The 25,292-nt window shown below is 38.8% G+C and overlaps 1 protein-coding gene across 2 annotated transcripts in view; it reads left to right on the top strand.

Annotated features, from left to right (window-relative positions):
- Positions 1 to 15,726, top strand: part of SERPINI1 (serpin family I member 1) — an 81,258-nt gene extending 65,532 nt beyond the window's left edge. For both annotated transcript variants that reach the window (XM_061416666.1, XM_061416659.1), the window contains exons 7-9: positions 13,564 to 13,650; positions 15,079 to 15,168; positions 15,399 to 15,726. In XM_061416666.1, the coding sequence (XP_061272650.1) occupies positions 13,564 to 13,650; positions 15,079 to 15,168; positions 15,399 to 15,475 (254 nt within the window). In that variant the 3' untranslated portion in view covers positions 15,476 to 15,726. The remainder of the gene's footprint in view (positions 1 to 13,563; positions 13,651 to 15,078; positions 15,169 to 15,398) is intronic.
- Positions 15,727 to 25,292: the final 9,566 nt, after the last annotated feature.

Here is a 25,292-nt window from a genome sequence, read left to right as displayed (position 1 = left end):
TATCTGGAAGGTTTATAAGGTAATATTTAATTGCCTTTACTGTCAGGGACAGTAGAGCATAAATGTACATATTAGTGCAGATTTGAAATCACACTAGTCTTTTTCGGAGTTCATATAGTCTATAGTGGAAAGTCTCTGCTCTTTGAACAAGCCTCCATCAGCATTGAATTTGTCTCAGCATCCTGCTTGCAGAGGCATTCCCAGTACTTGACCCAGGGCTGACACATAGTTGGTACACAGTAGACATCTGCTAGGCTTCCCTGGTGCATTGCAGGAGATGTACGAGATGCGGGTTCAATCCCTGGATTGGGACGATCCCCTGGAGAAGGGCATAGCAACCCACTCCAGTATTCCTGCCTGAAGAATCCCATGGACAGAGGAGCCTAGTGGGCTGCAGTACATAGGGTCACAAATAATTGGACATGACTGAATTGATTGGGCACACACAAACATCTGCTAGAGGATAAAACAAGGGAGAGAAGGAGAGAATAGGTTTATCTGGGGCCACCTTGTCTGCTATATTTCTTGGATCATTTAACTCCTTAAAATATCAGTAAGAAATCCAGGATTGGCTTCAAATGCTACCCAATTGAGATTTTCAGGATAACTGATCTAAGGTTAACTTCTCAAGCTTTCAGTGAGAATTCCTTGATTCTTAAATTTCCAGTTTTGCCAGAGTCTTGGAAATCCTGGCATACCAGCCACCCCAGCTAATACATTCTTCATTCTCTTTCTCTTTCCCTCTCTCTCTCTCTCACAAATATACACATTACCTTATAAATCATTAATCAGAAACCTTCTAGTGACACAACTATAAAACTTGCGTCTCCATTCCTCTAAATTCAATAGCATTTATTCCCTGCATCATTTTGGGGACACCATATGCTCTGTCTTATGTGGTTGGTGTCCTTTTCACATGTATACTTCTTTTCCCCAAATAACATGAAAACCTTGCTGATTAAAATGTTTATGACACTTAGTAATTCTCGCAAGTACCTAGGAAAATTATAAACATGTATTTGATTACTATTTTCTGCTTTAATGAAAATTTCATGGTGTTTAAGTTATACAAATTAATTATATTCAGTGCCACATCTATTCCTTTCATTTAACAACTCTTAGTAAGGCAGAGAGGGTGAGCAAAGTACTAAGTCATAAAAAGGAAGAAATGATTATGATGTTATACCTTTGACTGTGTGGATCACAATAAACTGTGGAAAATTCTGAAAGAGATGGGAATACCAGACCACCTGACCTGCCTCTTGAGAAATTTCTATGCAGGTCAGGAAGCAACAGTTAGAACTGGACATGGAACAACAGACTGGTTCCAAATAGGAAAAGGAGTATGTCAAGGCTGTATATTGTCACCCTGTTTATTTAACTTCTATGCAGAGTACATCATGAGAAGTGCTGGACTGGAAGAAACATAAGCTGGAATCAAGATTGCCAGGAGAAATAGCAATGACCTCAGATATGCAGATGACACCACCCTTATGGCAGAAAGTGAAGAGGAACTAAAAAGCCTCTTGATGAAAGTGAAAGAGGAGAGTGAAAAAGTTGGCTTAAAGCTCAACATTCAGAAAGCTAAGATCATGGCATCCGGTCCCATCACTTCATGGGAAATAGATGGGGAAATAGTGGAAACAGTGTCAGACTTTATTTTTCTGGGCTCCAAAATCACTGCAGATGGTGACTGCAGCCATGAAATTAAAAGATGCTTACTCCTTGGAAGGAAAGTTATGACCAACCTAGATAGCATATTCAAAAGCAGAGACATTACTTTGCCAACAAAGGTCCATCTAGTCAAGGCTATGGTTTTTCCACTGGTCATGTATGGATGTGAGTGTTGGACTGTGAAGAAGGCTGAGTGCCGAAGAATTGATGCTTTTAAACTGTGGTGTTGAAGAAGACTCTTGAGAGTCCCTTGGACTGCAAGGAGATCCAACCAGTCCATTCTGAAGGAGATCAGCCCTGGGATTTCTTTGGAAGGAATGATGCTAAAGCTGAAACTCCAGTACTTTGGCCACCTCATGCGAAGAGTTGACTCATTGGAAAAGACCCTGATGCTGGGAAGGATTGGGGGCAGGAGGAGAAGGGGACGACAGAGGATGAGATGGCTGGATGGCATCGCTGACTCGATGGATGTGAGTCTCAGTGAACTCCGGGAGTTGGTGATGGACAGGGAGGCCTGGCGTGCTGCGATTCATGGGGTCGCAAAGAGTCGGACACAACTGAACGACTGATCTGATCTGACCTGACCTGCTCTGAAGAGATACACAGACTTTTGAGGAGAGAGACATAAACAGCTGGACTTAATTAAGGGAAGAGTGACAAAAATGTTTTATCTTAGAGTGGTTCTTTTTTAAAAAATAATTTTATTTATTTATTTAATTTTGTCTGTGCTGGGTCTTCACTGCTGCGTGCGGGCTTTTTTCTACTGCAGGGAGCAGGGGCTAGTCTCTAGTGGTGGTGGGCGGGCTTCTCATTGCAGTGCCTTCTCTTGTTGCAGAGAATGGGCTGTAGGCTCAACAGTTGTGGTTCATGGGATTTGTTACTCCGTGGCACGTGGGATCTTCCAGGATCAGGGATCGAACTCCTGTCTCCTGCAGTGGCAAGTGGATTCTTCACCACTGAGCCACCAGGGAAGCCCCAGGCTGTAGCTTTTAAGGTATGCAAGTCCCTGCAGCCCTGCGGGCCCACAATTACAAACACTGCTGATCTCCAGACCAGATCTCAATGTGTCCCCGGGTGAAAGTTTGCAAAAATCAGGGCTCCAGGGGAGTGAATAATTTCTTTCTGGGGAGGGACCAGCAAGTTGTGGTGAGGCCCAGGGAGGGCTGAAGGAGGGTGTCTTCCTGCCTGCATTCTCTGCGAGCGCCTCTGTAGCCTGTTCATGGAAACACACCTGCAGCCTGTCCCTCAGGTTGAAGCTCCAGGACAAGGCAATGAGCCTTTTTCGCAGGCAGACTGAGGTGGTTTTAATTTACTGTCTATGCAGTGCCCTGGGGGTAGGAGCCTCACAGAACTGTCTCTCTGGTTGTTACAGTTTGGGGGGGTGGCCAGAAATGCAAACCCCTCTGGCCACAAGGACCAGGCAATTAAGGGGCCTCCCTGAATGGACTGTGCTCACTCCCCGGCTTTAGTGATGCAGGTGAAGAACACTGGGGGAAGGGCACACCCCTGCCTTTAGAAAGATTGGGGACGAGCTCTGGGAATGGGCACACCCAAGACCAGCAAGGCTGAGCCTGTGCAAACAAGGTACAGGGAGAGAGCAAACACAGAACTCATCCATGCCACTTCTCTAACTGCTGCCTTTGTGCTGAATTCTGGAACAAGCGAGACCGTGTCATTTAAAAGGAATGTCTCAAGTCTCCCCAGCCCCTGGGTCCTCTGGACATAAGCCCCTTAGGTTTCCAAAGCCAGATATTTGGGGATCTCATCTCTGCAGGGTTGGGTGAGTAGCTGTGGACCAGAAATCCCTCCCTACTGGGGGTCTTTGCACCAGGGTGTGGGATTTTTGGTGAGACTGATCCTCTGCCTCTCCTACCTGTCTCCATGAGGCCCTTTGACTCATTGTGGCCCCTCCCATTGGTCAGCTGCTTATTCATTCTTTTCTAGCAGTCATTGTTCCACACATAGCAGTAGATTTGGTGTCTGTGGAAGCAGAGTTCAGGATTTTGCTCCATCACCATCTTAGACCACCTCCTCATAAGTATGTATTTAAGCTTTTAAATGAGCAGAATATTATGACTATCTTAGAAAATGATAGCAGTGGTTGCCTCAAGGACAGAGGCTGTAGGTGAGAGAGGGCTTTTCACTTCATAGGCCACTGTATTTGGTTTGGAAATTTACCTTGTGTATGTATGACTTCTTTAATACTCTTTGGTAAAGAATCTACCTGCTAAAGTAGGAGATATAAGAGAAGCAGGTTTAATTCCTGGGTCAGGAAGATCCCTTGAGAAGGAAATGGCAACTCACTCCAGTATTCTTGCCTGGAAAATTCCATGGGCAAAGAAGCCTGGAAGGCTGCAGTCTATGGGGCCCAGAGAATCAGACATGACCGGGTGTACACGCACACACTTAAAAACTAAGAAAATCTTTTAAAAATAACATTATTAACAGAATTTATAAATTTGAAAGCACCCAGAAAACAATTAGGTACTGTTGGGATGCTGTTACATTTTTAAATCATGTAATGAAAATTTTATCTTTCTTCAAAAATAGGCAATGTGATTTAGCAGTGAACAACAGCAACAACAAAATACCCTGCTTCACATTCTCTTGCTTCTGGAAAAACTGAGTGACTTGAGAGTCCTTTGCTAAGACCCCTTGAATCCACTCTTTCATTTTCTGTTCCATGGCATCTACTTTCATTTCAGACTCTCATTACTGCTGCCCTAGACTATTTCAATAGCCTCCTAAACTGTTTCCAATCTCTCTTCCATCTAATCTGTCTTATCTACCACTGCCAAGATTAATCGCCTTAAAACTCACTCTCAGATCATTCCAGTTCCTGTTCAAAGCCTCCCTGCAGTCTGCCGTGCGCTATCCACACTTCTCATCAGGACATTCAGGCCTCAGCTCCCTCCAGCCTCAGCTCCATCTGATTCCTTACAGACAGCCTGTGCTCCAGCCAAACTGAACACTTGCTCAGCACCCCACATCCCCCCAGCACCCCATCGTTATGAAATCTCTCCCACCTGAAATATCTTTTGAACTGAGCCTCAGGTCAGATATCCCTAACTTTAATAAGTCATCATGATTATACCAACCAGAAGCTACCACTCACTCCTTAACTACTACAATATTCTCTTATTTTTCTTATGTCACATATCATGTCTAATCTCCTAAAATTATTTATGTATTAGGTATCCCCTGCCAGAATTTAAGCTCCCCCAAATTGATCCTTATGTGTGTTGCTTTCTGCTTTGTACTGTCTGAATGAAAGAACAAATAAGATGAGATGCTCTGTATCTGTGGTGTTTATTTTTTCACCTCGGTTTGATGTCCATTACTTTTGACGCTAAATTCCATTAACATAAAACATAGTAAAGACTCCTATAATAAACGTGGAACCTAGAGAGTGCTGAGAATCATTTTCTTCTCAGGCTGTATTTAAAATGCTCATCTAGTTGCAGTGAGGATCCGGTTACAGAGTAGGGCTATTTTTGTAATGGAAATGAATGTCAGCATTTGGATTAATAGATAATCCTCTTGGAAGGTATAAGGGGAAAGAGAAAGAGAGTACTAAATCCTTCAGCACAAAGTATGAGCTTTAATAAAGGACCCAATAAAATAAAGGAATTAAGAAGACACAGCAAAAGCCGTATTCAGGTCAGACTCAAGTATGTGGATTTGTGCTTTACTGACTCTTACAACCTGCCCTTGTTTGTTCTCTTTCTTCTTCTGCCTGTAAGTCAGAGGGCTGCCTTTCTCTTCCAGCTATGGTTCCAACTGAAACCATAATTCCACTTCTCCCCCTACTTTTTTGCCTGGACTGTTGCAACAGCTGACAAAGTTGATCTTCTTGCCCCCAGCTCATTGCTCATCCAATTCACGCTTTCCAGCTGCTGCCACAGGTATCTGCTAAAATCAGAGCAGTCGTGTCCTGTTCCTTCTGAACGAACCCCAGGCTCTCTAGCATCATGATCCAAGCTCTTAAGATGGAGCACATTCCCTGCCCCTTCCCTCCTCCTATAGCCCCGGCTTCAGTTGGACTTTCAGGTCATCACCACTGCTCCTCTCACCTTGCAAATATAATTCCTGACTTGGGAATGGCCTTGTCCCCTTCCCTAACTTTCACTCTTCTACTTATTCTTCAAGAACCAGTTCATATGTCACCATCCCTGAGCAGCTTCCTGGACATCGTTCCCTTCCTAAATGGTTTTTCTCTCCGTCATCTGAACTCTGATAGTGCAAAGTGCTATCAGAGTTCTACTTTTCTTTAGATTGTTTGTTCTCTTACCTGTCACTAAGCCAGGAGCTCCTCAGAAGCTGTCAGAATGTGTCACAGATGTCTTTCTGTCCTCAGAGCCCAACACAATGTGGGAAGCAGGATAGATGCTGGATGGGAGCAAGCCCTTAGGAGATGATCCTGGGCCCTGCCTTGCTCCAAGTTGGGGGCTTCTCTCGAGGCTCTGGCCCTCCTCGCTCCCCATGCTCCAGTCACACAGGCCTTTTCTGGGTCCTTGAACACACCTGGCTTGTATCTGCATTGCACTAGCCTTTCTCCCATTTTACCGGAAACTCTGCCTTCAAGTCTGTCCAGCGCTGACTCCTCTGTATTCTTTAGGTCTCAGCTCAAATTAATCTCCTTAGACAAGCCTTTCTTAACATCTGATATCAGGAAGTTCCTCTTACCTGCCCTAGTCACAGCTAACCCATCACTTTACCTTATTTCTTATACTTAATATACCCTGAAACTGTGGTCTTTCATTGATTCTCTTTTTTAAAAATCATCCTTGTTATTTATTTATTTATTTTTTTTTCTTCCGAGGTGACTCAGTGGTAAAAAGTAAAGTGAAAGTGTAAAGAATCTGCCTGCTAATGTAGATAATGCAGGAGATGTGGGTTCAATCCCTGGGTCAGGAAAATCCCCTGATGTAGGAAATGGCCACCCACTCCAGTATTCTTTCCTGGGAAACCCCATGGACAGAGGAGCCTGGCAGGGTTGCATGGAGTCACAAAGAGTTGGACACAACTGAGCAACTGAGCACGCATTCATTTAATGTCTGCTTTCCCTCCCAGGAAGGAACTATTTAGTGCATCATAGTATACCCAGTCCATGGGGTCTCAAAGAGTCGGATATGACTGAGTGACTTCACTTTCACTTTTCACTTTCATGCACTGGAGAAGGAAATGGCAACCCACTCCAGTATTCTTGCCTGGAGAATCCCAGGGACGGGGAGCCTGGTGGGCTGCCGTTTATGGGGTCGCACAGAGTCGGACACGACTGAAGCGACTTAGCAGCAGCAGCAGCAGCATACCCAGTTCATCAACAATATCAGGCACACAGGTGCTCAGTACATGACTAAGTGAATGAGTGAATACATAAATGAATATTTGCTGGTCTATCACAAAATCTATGTGGAAAAACAAACAAGCAAACACTATTCCCACCTTGAAGGAGCTCAGATTCTTAAAACCTTTCTAAAGGTCGTGGGTGGGCCTGAAGCTCAAAATATTTTAGCAGCTAAATTACAGAGACAGAGACGTTTTTGGTACCCCAAGGTTCTGTTATGGAACTCCGTTCATTTGTTATTTTAAGCCTGTCCTTGGTGACGCAGCAATCTATTTAAATTGACTGTTTAGGAACAGTGCCACAAGGAAGTAGTGGCATCCTCCCGTATAAAGGCTAGCCTGCCAGCATATGTCCATCGCAGACACTCAGAGCCTCTGGTGCCCTGAACAACACCTCATGCAAGCAAGGTACTCGATAAATATTTGCTCTGCGGCTGAATGAATACCTTAGTATTTTGCTCTGCTTTTTTGGGGAAAGCTTGTATTATCTCCCAGCTCTTCTCTGGGGGATCTAGGGTTTGCTGGCCCTGTTCCCATCTCATCCATTGTGAAAAGCCTTGCACCATGCTGCCCAGAGGAAAGTAGGACCAGTTATTTGGCAGCAGTGTCTGCAGTGACCAGAAGACTGCTTGGGAACAGTGTGTGGATTTCTTTTTTTTTTTTTTTTTTGGTGTGTCTATTTCCCAATGGTTTCTTTATTTCCATTTTTAGAGAACAGTTATCTTTTCTCTAAGCAATAAGATAAACTCATCAGTGTGAATCTCTTTTAACTCCCCTCACATAATGATTCCCCAAATACCTGAGTGGCTGGCAGTGTGCCTGAAATTGGGGATTGAGACAGAAGATGAATAGCACAGGAAGGTCCAGGCCCTCAGGGAATAAGTGTCTGGCCTAGTAGGAAAGATGGCCTTGACTGACACATAATTACACAAGGATGAGCAATATTGGAGGGCAAACACAGAAGCTATGAACTTGCCTGTATTCCTGCATGACCTTATCTCCTTCTGTGATGTGCTGGCAGCATACTCTCTTAAGCCACTTACAGCTTATATTTTATTTCAATGTAACTGCTTGAAGTTTGTCCCAAAAGAAAAACTCAGTATTCATGATGTGATTTCTCACTTTTTACATGTTCTCTCCTACTTGTACATCCAAAGAGGTGGCATTTCTCTCAAGGTTAAGTGTCCTGAGATCTTGTTTACAACTGCAGAAGCCTGCTGTCTCTGGTGGGGTTGGGACATTGGTTTCAATCTTTATTTGCTGTCTTTGAAATATATATGATAACATTGGTTGTTGAGTCACATTCCCTTTGCTCTTCCACTCAGTTAGATTTTCTAAGTCTTCTAGTGTGTTTGAGGTCTTTGTATTCTTTCTGTCTCTCTGGGACTTTTTCCATCTACTCTGAATTAGTGTCATATGTTTTATTTATTATAAGAATAAACTCTATAGCCATAATTGTGAACAGAATTGTGGGGCCTGTAGAGTGACAATACCTGTAGAGTGACAATACCCACGGTCTTACTATTAATATATGAAATAATTAACCCCTTTCATTTGGGCTTTCCTAGTGGCTCAAACAGTAAAAAATCAGCCTGCAATGCAGGACACCGGGTTTGATCCCAGGATTGGGAAGATCCCCTGGAGAAGGGAATGGCTACCCACTTTAGTAGTCTTGCCTGGAGAATTCCCATGGACAGAGGAGCCTGGCGGGATATAGTCCATGGGGTCACAAAGAATTGGACACGACTGAGCAACTAACACTTTCTCTTTCTTTCATTCAACAATTACTAAATGTTGGATTGTGGACTTCTCTGATGGCTCAGTGGTAGAGCAGCCGAGCAGGCTACACAGTCCATGGGTTGCAAAAGAATCAGATACAATTTAATGACTAAACAACAACAAAATGTTGAATTAAATACTGGTAAATTACACATTACCAGAAAGCTCCCTCTACTTAGGTTAGTTCGCCCCTTAGGCTCACTAGATGCCAGAAGCCAGGGGCGCTAAGAGGAAGGACACAATCCTTGCCTGAGGGAGGTGGAAAATCCACTGAAAGAGAGAGATGACAGTATAAATATGATATATTATGAAGGCTTAAATAGAATTAGATCCTGGGTTCAGAGGGAAAGTGCTTAGTTCTACTTTAATGGGGGGTAGGAATCAGAGGAGAGGAGAAAAGTCCTGGTAGGGTTGGGAAAAATGTGAAAGTGTTAGCTGCTCAGTCGTGTCTGACTCTTTGTGACCCTATAGACTGTAGCCCACCTGCCAGGCTCCTCTGCCCATGAAATTTTCCAGGCAAGAATACTGGAGTGGGTGGCCATTCCCTTCTCCAGGGGATCTTCCCGACCCAAGGATTGAACCCGGGTCTTCTGCATTGCAGGCAAATTCTTTACTTCTGAGCCACCAGGGAAGCCCAGGTAGGGCTGGAAGCTGAGCCTTAAAAGATTAGTGTCTGACTGTACAAGGGTTTAGGGAGTTTCCAGGGAAACAAAGACACAGAAGTGATGAAGTGTGGTATGCTCAAACCACTGCAGTTCAAAAAACCTGGAACACAGTGTGTAGAGTGAAGAATGCTAAATGAAAGAGGCAGAGTCAACCTCACGGAGACCTTCATACTGCATCCTGAGCAGGCATGTAGGTATGTGATATACTGAATGGGAGATGGGAGGGCGGGCTAGCAGGTTAGAGGATAAGGGTTTAAGTAGGGGAGTAGCAAAAATTGGTTTGTGTTTGATGGTCATCCCAGAGGAAGCTTGTGATGGGAACTGGAGGCAGAGCAGTTTTAACTGCTGACATCCCCAGAAACTCATTTTAAAAAAGGATTTGTATATGCTTCTAGGTTTAATTTTCTGATTTTAAAGAATTTCACCTCCATGTTAATAAGTGAGTTTGGTCTATGATTTTCTTTTTTTAGACAGTCCCAACCTAGACAGCATATTAAAAAACAGAGACATTACTTTGTCAACAAAGGTCCGTCTAGTCAAGGCTATGGTTTTTCCAGTGGTCATGTATGGATGTGAGAGTTGGACTATAAAGAAAGCTGGGTGCCGAAGAATTGATGCTTTTGAACTGTGGTGTTGGAGAAGACTCTTGAGAGTCCCTTGGACTGCAAGGAGATCCAACCAGTCCATCCTAAAGGAGATCAGTCCTGGGTGTTCATTGGAAGGACTGATGTTGAATACTTTGGCCACTGATGTCCAATACTTTGGCCACCTGATGCGAAGAACTGACTCATTGGAAAAGACCCTGATGCTGGGAAAGATTGAGGGCAGGAGGAGATGGGGGATGACAGAGGATGGCATCACCGACTCAATGGACATGGGTTTGGGTAGAGTCCAGGAGCTGGTGATGGACAGGGAGGCCTGGCGTGCTGCGGTTCATGGGGTCGCAAAGAGTCGGACATAACTGAGCAACCGAACTGAACTTGTTTAATTTTAATAGCAAGGTTAAGACTACCCAGAGATGACTTAGATTGCTTTTATTCTCTTTCTAGAGTCTGGAATAGTTTTATCTCAGAAAATTCTATCTATTCCTAGAAGATTTGGTTAAAGTTCCCTAGAAAACCATCTAAGCTTGGAGTCTTTAATTTTGAGGGCTGGGGAAGATTCTGTCTACTGATTCAGCTATTTTAATGCTTATTGGACTATTCAGACTTTCTATATTTTTCCTTGATTCAACTTTCTGATTTATGTATGTTTGTAAAATTGTCCAGTTCATGGAAAATCTTCTATTTCAAAGTTATCCACATAAAGGAGCACAAGAAACTTTGAGGGGAGGTGGAAATATTCTTTATCTTATTTGTGGAAGTGGGGTCGTAGATATACGCATCTATCAGAATTTACCAAATTGTGTATTATAAACAGATACAGTGCATAGTAAATACTTAATATCCCTTAAAGTTGATTAAGCTTCCCTGGTGGTGCTAGTGGTAAAGAACCTGCCTGCCAGTGCAGGAGATGTAAGAGATGCAGGTTTAATCCCTGCGTCAGGAAGATCCCCTGGGGAAGGGAATGGCAACCCACTATAGTATTCTTGCCTGAAAAATCCCATGGTTGGAGGAGCCTGGTAGGCTACAGTTCATAGAGTTGCAAAGAGTCAGACGTGGCTGAATTGACTTAGCACACAAAGTTGATTAACATTTATATACAGAAAATTATGCACAGTATTCTTTGTGATTTTTAAAAATTCTCTTCTGTGGACACTCTTTACCTAGGTGCTGCCTCTTTCACACTCAGGGCCATTGATGTGTGAGCCTGCCTTAACTGGCAGGCTGATAAAAACGGACGGCAGAATCCGAAAATAATATAGCACCATTTAAATACTAAATAGTTAATATATTTTTACTTTCTTGGATTTCAGTGTTTTGCCAACTAAATTGTTTTTACTAGTTAATGCAATTGATATTTTTCTTTTCATTTGCTAAAAAAGACTAGTTGTCTGGATTTGAGAGAGCTAGTTATACTTGTTTAATGTAAAACTTTATGCCTTCTAATTTTCTTCTAGTTATCAAATGCATTCTAGAAGAAAATATCATAATATGTGAGATGGACTATTTCATAATGCAGGGCTTATATCTTATTGCTAAATATGAGCTGAAGAAGGAATAGATCTTTAAAAAGTATGATCAGAGATGCTACCAGTTTGTCTTGAGGCTTATTCAGAACAAGCAGGAGCGTTTCAAGAGGTGTACCAAAAATGCTGTCTAACATCATTTTCTAACCGTATCAGATAATTATGTGTTTTTGAAAGTAGTACTAAGCAGTTTAATGGGAAATCAATTCTGCCTTTACTGAGTGGTGCTCGGCATCAGCAACAAAGCTAATTATCTTAAATTTGAAGTAGACCTCCTGGGATGAAAAAAAAAAAGGTACAAACTTGAGTAATCCTTTCTCTGCTTCCTTGTGCTACTTTTTCTTTTTTCTGTATTTGAGGTACCTCCTGGTTGTTTTGTTTTAATCTTGAAGAGAAGTTGGAAGCCCAAGACTGAATGCTGTTGTATTGTATCATTTGCTAGGGCTCCCATAACAAAGCACTGCAGACTGAGTGGCTTAAACAACAGACATTTATTTCATCATAGTTGTGGAGGCTGAAAGTCCAAGATTAAGGTGTCTTCAGGGTTGGTTTCTTATAAGAGCTCTCTCTTTGAGTTATAGATGGCCGTCTTCTATGTCTTCACATGTTGTATTAGTCAGGGTTCTCCAGATAAAACAGATCCAACAGGATGAATGGATACACACACACACAGATGGCTCGGTGCATTTGTGTCTATATACACATTTACACACACACACACAGAGATTGAGGTTTATTTTAAGGAGTTGGCTTGCACAATTGTGCAGGAAACGTGGGTTTGACCCTGGGGTTGGGAAGATCCCCTGGAGAAGGAAATGGCAACCCACTCTAGTATTCTTGCCTGGGAAATCTCATTGACAGAGGAGCCCGATGGGCTACAGTCCATGGGGTCACAAAGAATAAGACACAACTTAGCGACTAAACAACAACAGCAATTTCCAAATACAGTCCTATTATGAAATTTTGGGGGTTAGAGCTTCAATATATGCATTTTAGAGAACAAATTCAAGCTGCTACTGCTAAGTCACTTCAGTCATGTCTGACTCTGTGAGACCCCATAGACGGCAGCCCACCAGGCTTCCCCGTCCCTGGGATTCTCCAGGCAAGAACACTGGAGTGGGTTGCCATTTTCTTCTCCAATGCATGAAAGTGAGAAGTGAAAGTGAAGTCGCTAAGTCGTGTTCCACTCTTAGCGACCCCTGGGACTGCAGCCTACCAGGCCCCTCTGTCCATAGGATTTTCCAGGCAAGAGTACTGGAGTGGGGTGCCATTGCCTTCTCCGAAATTCAAGCTACAATAGCCATCAACTTAAAAGTAAGCATAACTAGAAAGACAATTCAAAGGGAAAAACAGCCCTCCTAATATTAAAAGTGTTATTTAGCCTGACTTTAAGATAAAGTGCGTTTTTGAAACCTGAGATAAACCAATTAACTGGCATGGGAAATAACTTTTTAATATATTCATTTTTCTACAATCTAGAAGTCAAGTTTGTTTTCCTTTGCCAAGGATATTTATATTATCACAGTAATCAGAGATTAGATTTTTTTTTAATTTCTTATTTAGGTTATATGTGGATTTCTACCCATTTTCATTTTATGTTTTTAAGTTTCAAGTTAGCGAGAAACAGATAAAGAGTTTTTCTTGAGTTATGAACTAATTTGAAATTGTTATTAAAAACAGAGCCACGTTTTGCTTTTCCTGGCAATATACAAAACAAACGATGGGAAAATTACCAATAAAATGGAGGAGAAAGTTAGCAAGAGAATATAATATAAAAGACAAAACAGGAAATACATCTTCAACAGTTCTCTCAAATCATAAAAGTAATCTTACAACAGTATCTCATATGTTTTATATTAGTACCTTATGTCACTTATGTTTTTCAGATCTGTAAAGGGTAAAGTGCTTTCCTATCTCTGATACCAAAAAAAAAAAAAAATGCTTCTGTCATCTCTCTCTCTTTTTTGGCAGATAACAAAGAGATTTTCCTTTCCAAAGCAATTCACAAGTGCTTCATAGAGGTCAATGAAGAAGGCTCAGAAGCTGCTGCTGCCTCAGGTGCCAAACTCTGGTCTTCCCAAATCTCACCTTTTCTAGATTTGTATTCTTAAAGCAGTCTTGGGTGGGGGAATGGGAGTCATTTTTAGAACCAAGTCATAAAACTGATGCTGCCCTCACTTAGAAGTCAAGCTAATGATGAACGTGCTAGGATTTTCCAAATAGGGTATGAAACATGCATTCATTTCAGTGCCCCATACAGAATAACTCCCATCTCTAATGAGAGGCAGGAGGAGACTGTCAGCTATGCAGAATAGATTTTCCTGCTGTGCTGTCCATTTAAATATTTAAAATATTTCCCTGCTGCCCCGTTAAACATTTTTCTTTCTATTTAATTATTTGTGGGAGTTCTTAAGTTTGTCAGTGAAGAGCTTTGATTTTTTTAAAAGCGCATGCACAAACAAGCATACATGATAGCATGCAATACAAAATTTTAAGTTAAAATAATAATTTTAAATGAAAATTTTAAAAAATTTACCTAAATCATGCATCCAAAAAAAAACCCAACAACAATAACAGTAAATGTCCTTAATTATTTTGAACATTCTGATTTCCTTAGTTAAGTAAGAAGGATTTTTCTTTTCTCGTTTATTTGTTTGGTTTTTTTTCAATATCATGTTCAACAGCCATCACCAAATTTTAGGAGGATTTTTCCCTTCTCTAGTAAAATGTAACACATCATGTTTGTACACATTTTTAACCTCCACATATATTTACCCGTTACAAGGATCTCATCAGTTAAAATGGTGTTTGGGGGAGGAAATAGAAACAGTAGTCTCAGGCATCGAGAAAGCTTCAAATCTTACATCATTTAATCTTGGCCTATTCCTGACAACACATCACCCTGCAGCAAGTATAAAATGATTATCCCACAATAAGGATCTCAAGGGAATTCAGTTTCCCAGCTGTAGGAAACATCATTGAGTCTCTCCCTGCTGTATTTTCTCTTTAATCACTGCTGTTCTGGCCACTTGCTAGAAGCCTGGTGACTTGCTATGTAAAATCCCCATTTCAGATAAATGATGATTTGGTAATATAAAGAAACTGGGGGAGGGGAAAACTGGAGGAGGGTATTTGGTTTTTTGTTTTTGTTTTTTTCCCATTTTCCTTAAGTCATTTTATTAAAGCCATAAGTATTTGTCTGAGGCCGAGAATAAAAATTTGTAATAGGCAGAATAAATTAACCTCTGTTTTCGGTGGGGTGATGGGAGGAAACTGAGTGTGTGTACATGTGTGTGTACGTATTTGTTTTTCTTTAAGATCAAATAGAGATGTTAGCTCATTTACAATTTTTCTCTCTTTAAAAGTCTTTAAAATCTTGCTTTGTATAAATCATTACCTTTGTGCTGAACATAGATGGTTTGGAGAAATTGCTTATTAGTCCCTGCATCTCCACAGACATGTAATTACTTTCTCTCTGTGCTACAGGAATGATTGCAATTAGCAGGATGGCTGTGCTGTATCCTCAAGTTATTGTCGACCATCCATTTTTCTTTCTTATCAGGAACAGGAGAACAGGTAAGTCTGTTGTGAGAACAGAACTTTATTTATGGCCAAAAAGAAATCATTTGTTAACTGAAAACATATTCCTGCATTTTTATCAGATAATTTCTAATGTTCAAATGATTTTTTAAGTGACAATAATTTATTCACATTCTTATCTTTAGAACATTGCTAATTGTAAGCAAGAAGGAAAATAAATAGCTTTTGTTTCAACTCCTTTTTTGTTCACTCCCTACCCAATGCAGGTACAATCCTATTCATGGGACGAGTCATGCATCCTGAAACCATGAACACCAGTGGACATGATTTTGAGGAACTTTAAATCATTTTATTTGAGTAACAAAGAAAACAGTAACTAAGCACATTATGTTTGCAACTGGTATATATTTGAGACTTGTGTTTTACAATATATCTTAAAATAATATTTAAAATAGTTCCTGAAAAAATAATGTATGTAAATTATAAGCCAACTTGTCAAGGAATGTTATCAGTATAATTGAGATAATGGTCCTGTCATGTCATCGTGTTTGTTGTGCTAGTATTTAAAATAAAAGTACATAGTGAACATGTGAACAGCTCTGTTTTTCATTTTAGAAGCTGTAGTATATAGATACCTCTACGTAGAATTTGGAAACAGTGGTACTTCTGGACTTCTTAAGTCTTTCATAATTGTGCAGAAACAAAGCACCAAAGTAGATTAGTGTTATTCACTTATACATAACAACTAGTGAGGTATTTTTGTGGACAGCTACTCCACAAAAACTCTGATTGCTGTTTCTCTGAAGACAGTGTATAGTTTAAAATAAAAATCTGCAAACTGAACATCTTTTATGTGGCTCCATGAAAAAAATTGTTAGGAAAAAATTGGGGCTATGCCAACCCATAGTTTATAGCTATAGCTTATTGACTATGTCTTTAAAGATCCACTTGGCTTCATAAGGGTGATATAGATTACAAGCCTGGTATATCACCATGTTTTGCTGCTGCAAGTAAAATCTGACCTACAACTTAGGTCCCGCAAGTTGCCAAATAAGCCAGATGAGCAAATTAAAAATATGCCCTCTGGTATGTCACTGGAGAATAAACTAGAAAAACTCTGCTGGTACAGATACTGGAAACTAGCAGATCACAGGCCGAAAGCTGCTCACAGGGATGTTCTTGTTTGTTCTGTGTAAGAGGTTTTCCTTTTTTGAACTTAAAGATCTGTAATTGGAGTATCGCATTCCTTGTTTTTCCCATTGGTTCCTGATGGTTCTGGAATACACTTGTGTTTGAGACCTCTTGAGAGATACGTCCTTTACGTAATGTTTTGCTTTTATTTTCTAGTACAAATGTTGTCAATTCCAGTGGGGACAGTATCAATTTCTTAAGTTCTCTAGTAAATTATTTTGTTATCCTGTGGCTGAAATAACGGCATTCCTTTGTTGGGGGATGGGTGCATGGGGGAAGGAATAATCTCATCACATTCCATGAATGGAACCAGACTCATTTAATGCCAAATGTTTGATTCTTTGATTAATAATTTCTGAAAAGGTTCTAAATGTTTCAAAATTTAACAGAAACAGTTTGATTGTGACTTTCTTGTATGTTAGGTATCTTGCTATGATTTGGAGCTGTTAAAAGGATTGATATTATTAACTTTAATTCTGTTCAGGAGAGCTGTGGTTTAGAGCAAGCAGGCCTGACTTTGACATACTGAATTCTAAACTGAGAGGAAAAACTTGAAAATCTGCATTTTTAAAAAGTTCCTTTGGTGATTTTGTTATACACTAAATCTTGAATATTGCTAAAATAAAGGATACATGTGGAACACTTAAATATTATTTGTTTGCATGCATGAGTACTCAGTCGTTCAGTCATGTCCAACTCTGTGACCCTGTCGTCTGTAGCCCACAAGGCTCCTCTGTCCATGGGGATTCTCCAGGCAAGAATATTGGAGTGGGTTGCCATTTTCTCCTCCAGGGGATCTTCCTGACCCAGGGATTGAACCCACATGTCCTGTGTCCCTTTGTATTGGCAGGCAGATTCTTTACCAGTGAACCCCTGGAAAGCTTCACTAGTTTCAGATCAGATCATGTGGTTAATTTATAGAAAATTAGATCAATCAATGAAGTACCCTAAATTGGTTTTTTATGTGTAATGTGATCACTTGGGTATCTAATTAAAAATGCAGATTCTCATTTAGTAGCTTTTGGGTGGGACCTGAAATTCTACATTTTTAACAAGTTCCCAGGCCATGCCATTACTGTTGGCCCGTTGACTCAGGCCCACTGACTTAAGTGGAGCAAAGCTCCACTTAACATAGGTTTACCTATTGAAACAGAAAAATTTTATAATTTTCATGCAACTTGGAGAGATTCAAGAGAGAGGGTTGTAGTTTACATTAAGAGTGCAGTAAATTTATTAGAAAATTATTGTACTTGAGAGTTATTTTTTCTATTACACACTATAGAAAAATGCAGACTTCCTTCGCATATTAGAACACTTGAAATATAGTCTTTAAAAATATAAAGACATTTATAGGCAATGCCCACAAAAGAATTTATGAGTATCCAAGGACACAATATTTAACATTTAATCTTTTACTACTTGTATATTCATAAGACGTATAGTTTATTCATAAAGCTGAGGTTATTGGAGACCAGCGTTCTTGTTTTCATTTATAATGTACACAGGCTGTTGATTCAGTATTGATATCCTGAGTTTGTGATGTTCTTTATTACCATTTCACTACTTCTTAAGCATTACCTATATTGTTATACCTGTGTAGCCATCAGTCAACTAAATGAGTTACCTATAAGGGACAGTAAACATCATTAGACAAGCATGTGAATTTTATAAAGTCCAAAATGTAATTTTTATTTGCTGATATAAAATTAAACTTTACCATTCTGAATGTTTACCTTCAGTTCAGTTCAGTTCAGTCACTCAGTCTTGTCAGACTCTTTGTGACCCCATGAATCGCAGCACGCCAGGCCTCCCTGTCCATCACCAACTCCCGGAGTTCACTCAAACTCATGTCCATCGAGTCAGTGATGCCATCCAGCCATCTCATCCTCTGTCATCCCCTTCTCCCCCTGCCCCCAATCCCTCCCAGCATCAGAGTCTTTTCCAATGAGTCAGCTCTTCACATGAGGTGGCCAAAATACTGGAGTTTTAGCTTTAGCATCAGTCCTTCCAAAGAACACCCAGGACTGATCTCCTTTAGAATGGACTGGTTGGATCTTCTTGCAGTCCAAGGGACTCTCAAGAGTCTTCTCCAACACCACAGTTCAAAAGCATCAATTCTTCGGTGCTCAGCTTTCTTCATGGTCCAACTCTCACATCCATACATGACCAGTGGGAAAATCCATAGCCTTGACTAGATGGATCTTTGTTGGTAAAGTAATGTCTCTGCTTTTGAATATGCTATCTAGGTTGGTCGTAACTTTCCTTCCAAGGAGTAAGCGTCTTTTAATTTCATGGCTGCAATCACCATCTGCAGTGATTTTGGAGCCCAAAAAAATAAAGTCTGACACTGTTTCCACTGTTTCCCCATCTATTTCCCATGAAGTGATGGGACCAGATGCCATGATCTTAGTTTTCTGAATGTTGAGCTTTAAGCCAACTTTTTCACTCTCCACTTTCACCTTCATCGAGAGGCTTTTTAGTTCCTCTTCACTTTCTGCCATAAGGGTGGTGTCATCTGCATATCTGAGGTCATTGATATTTCTCCTGGCAATCTTGATTCCAGCTTGTGTTTCTTCCAGTCCAGCGTTTCTCATGATGTACTCTGCATAGAAGTTAAATAAGCAGGGTGACAATATACAGCCTTGACATACTCCTTTTCCTATTTGGAACCAGTCTGTTGTTCCATGTCCAGTTCTAACTGTTGCTTCCTGACCTGCATAGAAATTTCTCAAGAGGCAGATCAGGTGGTCTGGTATTCCCATCTCTTTCAGAATTTTCCACAGCTTATTGTGATCCACACAGTCAAAGGGTTTGACATAGTCAATGTTTACCTTAAAATATTTCAAAACAATTTAGATGTCCCTTAAATGAAAGTGGAGTCTACCTTATTATTAGCATGTTTATGGAGTGCTTAAAAATAAAATATTTGATAATACCAAGGTTTTCCTATTGTTTTGTTTATAATTTCTTCAATATTTCCTTTCTATTGAAAAATAAATCTTTTTTTAGTTTCTTTTTATTTAAATTGGGGTGTAGTTGATTTACAATATTATATTATTTTCAGGTATACAACATAATAATTCAAATTTTTTATAGCTTATACTCCATTTAAAGTTAATATGAAATACTGCCCGTATTCCCAGTGCTATACAGTATATTTTTGTTGCTTGTTTATTTGTACATAGTAGTTTTTACCTCTTAACCTCCCTATTTTATCTTGCCCCTCTGCTCTTTTTCTCCCCATTGGTAACCACTAGTTTTTCCTCTACATCTGTAAGTCAGTTTCTTTTTCATTACATTCGCTTGTTTTATTTTTTAGATTCAACATATATGTGATAACATACAGTATTTGTCTTTCTCTTATTTTACTTAGCAGAATATCCTCTAGGTCCATCCTTGGTTTTGCAAATGGCAAAATTTCTTTCTTTTTATGGCTGATTAATATTCCATACATATACATATGCCACATCTTTGTTATCCATTCATCTGCTGTTGGGCATTTAGGCTGCTTCCATATCTTGGCTATTGGAAATAATGCTGCTATGAATCTTGGGGTACATGTATCTTTTCAAATTAGTGTTTTCATTTTCTTAAGCTGTATGCACAGGAGTAGAATTACTGGATCATATGGTACTTATATTTTTAGTGTTTTGAGGAGAAAAATTAAAAAGTATAGGCCAGTCTCATTTCCTTTAAAATGTGTGTTAGCACACAAACACACAGGCACACATATATGATGTGCACAGCCAGCTTACGAAAACTTTTCTGTTTGTCTCATATCTGGGGGGAGGAAATCAACAACAATCATACACTTTCTGCTTTTACTTTAAATCATTTTTCCAGCTTCACTGAGGTATAATTGACAAACAAAACTGTATATATTTAAACTTTACAACACAATGATTTGATGTACGTATATGCTGTGATTAACACAACCAAGTTGATTAACAAATATATCACCTCGTATGGTTACCTTGTGTGTGTGTGTGTGTGTGTGTGGTGAGAATGCTTTAGATGTATTCTCTTAGCAAATTTCAAGCTTATAATATAGTATTCTTAGCTATGGTCAGCATGCTCTGCATTAGATCTCCAGAACTTATGCATCTTATAATCAAAAGTTTGTATCCTTTGCTCAATATCTCCCTATTTCCCCCACCCCTCCGCATGTAAAACCACCATTCTACTCTCTGTTTCTATGAATTTGACTGTTTTTTGAGGGTCCCACATATAATTGATATCATACAGTGTTTGTCTTTCTTTTTATGACTTATTTCACATAGCACAAGGCCCTCCAGGTTTAGCCCTGTTATTATAAATAAGCCCCTCAACCCTGGCAACCACCATTCTATTCACTTTCTATGTACTCTTACTTTTTATTTTATTTATCTTTTATTTTTAGATTTTTCATTATGAGACCATACAGTATTTGTCTTTATCTTATTTCACTTAGCATGGTGTCCTTCAGATTCATCCATGCTATTGCAAATGGCAGGATTTCCAGCTTTTTATGACTGAATAATATTCCTTTGTGTGTGTGTGTATATATATTTATATATGTATTACACAGGAATACATATATTACACTTGTATATATATGTATTTGTGTATATATATATATATATGCGTTACACAGGAATACATATATTACATTTCTTTATCCATTCAAACATCAATGGATGTTTAGGTTATTTTATGCCTTTATGAATAATGCTGCAATAATGCAAGAGTACAGATATCTCTTCAAGATACTAATTTTTATTCCTTTGGATATATACTTTAGATATTAAACCCTTGTCATATATGGTTTGCAAATAATATTTTCTCCCATTTTTTAGATTCCCTTTTCATTTTGTTGATGGTTACTTTTGTTCTACAGAAGCTTTTTAGTTTGATGCAATCCCATTTGTTGTTTTTGCTTTTATTGCCTGTAATTTTGGTGTCATATCCAAAAACTGATGGCCAAGACCAAAATCAGGATCTTTTCCCCTGTGTTTTGTCCTAAGAGAACAAACATAGAGAATATGAAACTTAACTCCGCTGCTTTGTTTCCTGTCTGCCAACTAAGTTATTCCTGAGGGAATTCTGAAGTCTCTACATGAACATAAAAATACTTCATGTAAAGAACTCCATCTTATGAAAACTGGGAGAGATATTTCCACAAAATAATCAGTCTACAGATAGAATACAGTTTAACATTAATAAGCTAAAAACTAAAGGTGCATCCTAAATATATTGGCTTCTGATTTTGATGAGACAAAGATGCACAGAGTTGTGAGAAAAGTGTTTAATTAATGAAAATAAAACCAATTTCAAATAAGATACATACTGTCCTTTGCCTTATTATAAGTGAAATATAGATAAACTTTTCCTCTTGTTGAAAATTGCAGAGATCTTTCTCTATTTGGGGGAAAATTGCATAATTATTTGTGACATATGGCATGTTCCAGAAAATGTTTCTTTAGCAGTCATCATAGCTACTGGCTGATATAGCAGTTTTTTGTCTTCCTCAAATAGAAGACAATGTTTCATTTCTCCCCTCTTCTGAAAGTTTCGTGATAATTCACAAACATACAAATCTGATATTTGTTCACACAATTGCTCTTTGTCTGTTATTTAAGGAAAATTGCCAGTGGAGAGCATATTCTCTTCCATATGATTGAGTCACCCCTGCTTCAAATATTTTCTGCTTAAGTATTTATAACCAGTTTCCTATGGAAAAACACAGATCGTGTGGCAAGAGAGAAAACCAAATTTAAACACCAGATCTGCCACTTACTAGATGTCTGTCCTTGGAACCAGTTGTTTGATTTTCATCTGTGTATTGAAATAGTAACATCTACTTCGTAGGGTTATCTGAGGATTAAATGATATAATGTGTATGAGGAATACAATAAGTACTTGACACATAGCAGTCAGTCACAAAAGGCTAGCTGTTAGCATTACATGACCATATTTCAGCTCTTCTAAGGCACATCATTTTTCAGATTTTAACATTAAGAGAATGGAGAGATCAATGGTGTCTTACAATTGCTGGTGAAGGTAACAGCCATGACTTAGATGGTATTGCTTGTATACGCAGCAATCTTGTTACATGATGGCAGTCTAACTCTTGACTTCTTAGTCCACAAACCACTGAGAAAGAATCATAATGACTGTCTGAGGAAGCACTGTGAATTGTCTAAAAACTTTTCATTGATTTTTCTGTAGATAAAGTGCCAGTTTCAAAACTTGTGAAACAGGTGTCAATAGCTTAAGGGAAAGTCCTAGAGACAGAAGTTACACTCTGGGAATGTCTGTGTCATGCCGCGGCTCTTAATAGCATGGAGGACAATGGTGTGGGCAAACGCAGACCTCAGTCACCGCATAGGAAGGGACTTGGAGCTGGACTCTGTTGAAAAACATTGCATTTTGTTCATATTTTCACTTTAAAACATACATAAGTATGATCCATAATAAAATGTATTTAAATAAATCTAAAAGATATACTTAATGTCTCAAATGAATTTTGAAATACACCTTCTGTTTAATGTGTCATAATTTAACTGAAAGCAGGTTTTTCCTTCTAAGCTTACATAAAACAAAGGAGTGTCCTAAAACTGATGTCTTGAATTGGACGAAATATATTAATCACAGCAAGATGTGTGAAGGAATCATATCTGTTAAAGTACATAGTGAGTGGAAATGTTGTTATATATCATTTTCAAAGGAGATTGCGTTCCAGACTTTTAAAAGAGGGGAGGGAGGCAGTGTGTGAGCAAGAAAAGGAAAATGGGAGCAGAACAGCAAATATGCACAAGCTACCTGCAAATGGTAATTATTTTCAGCAAAATGACTCTACAATATCTAAAGTAGACTGAACTTGGTCATTAAAAAGCCTCTGAAAGAAGAAGTTTTCTGGCATTCATCACACAGAAGTGAATGTTAATGACTGGAATATGTGTGAGGAGGGCAGAATGGGAGGGTGGGAATATTGAATCTAGTTTTTCTTTTTTTCTTAATTTACACCTCTTAATGTAGTTTAATGACATTCTAACCTTACATACTCTACATACTAATTAGAGGCAGTCCATGAGGAAGCTGATAAGTATCAGATTAAATGGCAGAGGTTTAATTTTGTCCTGAAAATTTTTTTCCTTCCAATAAAAACCTTTCTTCCAATAAGACTGTTTTTAATTAGCTGGTCTTGACAATTCACAGAAGCTATAATCACACAATACTTCGTTAGCAATGGAATTTTAATTTTTAATTTCATTGTCTGCATGGATCAATTTCTAGGGCCTTTCCTGTGTCATAATGATGCCAATGGAATAAAATTTTAAATGAATGCTAGATCTTGGTATTTTCGAAAGAAAATATTTTTCTAATTGAAATTATCCAGAAGTATTTACTTGAACCAAATAAACTGGATTGCATTTTATTCATCTGACTTGTATTTCAAATAGTAGTTACTGAGTTTTTTCATTAATATCTATTCCATTAATAAAACTAAAACTCTTTAGCAAGAACTAAAATCTTAGATTTTGACCTGGGCAAGTTTTAAAAGGGAAAATGACATGCCACAAGATGTCACTGTAATCCTAATAAACCAATAAGGGTAGTAACTGCTTTTATTTCAACATTAAAAGAAGTTAGGTGAGAAAACACTCAAAATAGGCACAAAGCACTTGGTAATGTTACAATCTATCTTTTCAAATCTATACACAACTCTTAAAAAATACACCTTGGAATGAGCCTCTGGTATTCAATGACAACTTTCATAGAATAGAATATGAATCTTTCATTCTTTTGAAATAAAATCATCTTCATTTTTATGACAAAATTCTATCTAGCCTATTTCTGCTTCAGATTTCAAGTAGAATAATACTTTGGACTGATTGGAAATAAAAACTTCAGGTTTAAGATCCACTGAAAGTTCTCTATACCAGTTCTATGATGCTTTTGATGGAGATAAAATTGTGAGAAAAACACAGTGTAGGCCATTAAAGAAAAAAAAAAGGAAAAAAAATCTCTCTTGGTAATATATTTGAGACAAAAACCATAAATGAACTACTCATTCTTGTTAACTTCCCTGTAGAAAATCTTCTGATTCACATCCTACAGTCAAAGCACACAGATTAAAAGGGCATCTATGAACCTCTGTTTCAACTATAGTGACAAACTCATGGGGAAAAGTGAGTTTAGTTGGTTATTTTACTAATAAAACAACCTGTCACTTATTAAAGCAAGTCCTTTTAATGCTCTGAACATGTAAAATGATACTACATTCAGAAGTTTTATGCTGTAGTTACAAGGAACTGATTGTTTTGTATATATTGATTTGGGGGCATTTTTTAAAAAGTTGTCCCTTTTTTAAAAGGAGTGTCTCATCAGATAAACGTTTTGAAAAACAAATTCTTCTGTACACCTGAAACTAGTAAAATACTGTAAATAATTATACTTTAATTTTAAAAGTTACAAAAGCAGCTCATAACCAGTTATACGAAAGCCTTTCCACCAGTAACTTTGGTCATCACTTTTCTTTTACTGAAGTTTTTTCCATATGTATTCACTTAATTACTAATTTATCATGCTACAGAGAGCTACAAAGATGAATGAGATACAGAGCCGCCAGACTCTTAAGGTTCTTGATATCCAGCTGAAGAAAGCAACTCTATTAGCAGATGATGTTGGGGTAGGAGCTCATACCGGGTGCAGCTGGGGCAGAGATGAAAAGGTGAGTTCCCCAAGAGGCAGAGTAAAGAGGTCCAGTCTATAGAAATTTCAAGCAGGAGGCAACATAGACCTTTAGATGACTGCTATTTGTTCACTAGATATGCTGATTTATTTTCCTCTACGATGAAAAAAAACCTGCCAAAATGCATCATTTCAGCTTTCTTTCTGCTTTGATAAATTTACTTAACTCATCAAACCATTGTTAATGTGAAAGAAATGTAAGAGATTGTTTACTTGAAGACAGAAAATATTCCTAA

The sequence above is a fragment of the Bos javanicus genome, chromosome 1 (assembly GCF_032452875.1).
Source record: "Bos javanicus breed banteng chromosome 1, ARS-OSU_banteng_1.0, whole genome shotgun sequence".
Classification (NCBI taxonomy): domain Eukaryota; kingdom Metazoa; phylum Chordata; class Mammalia; order Artiodactyla; family Bovidae; genus Bos; species Bos javanicus.
This window is presented reverse-complemented; position numbering and strand designations above follow the sequence as displayed.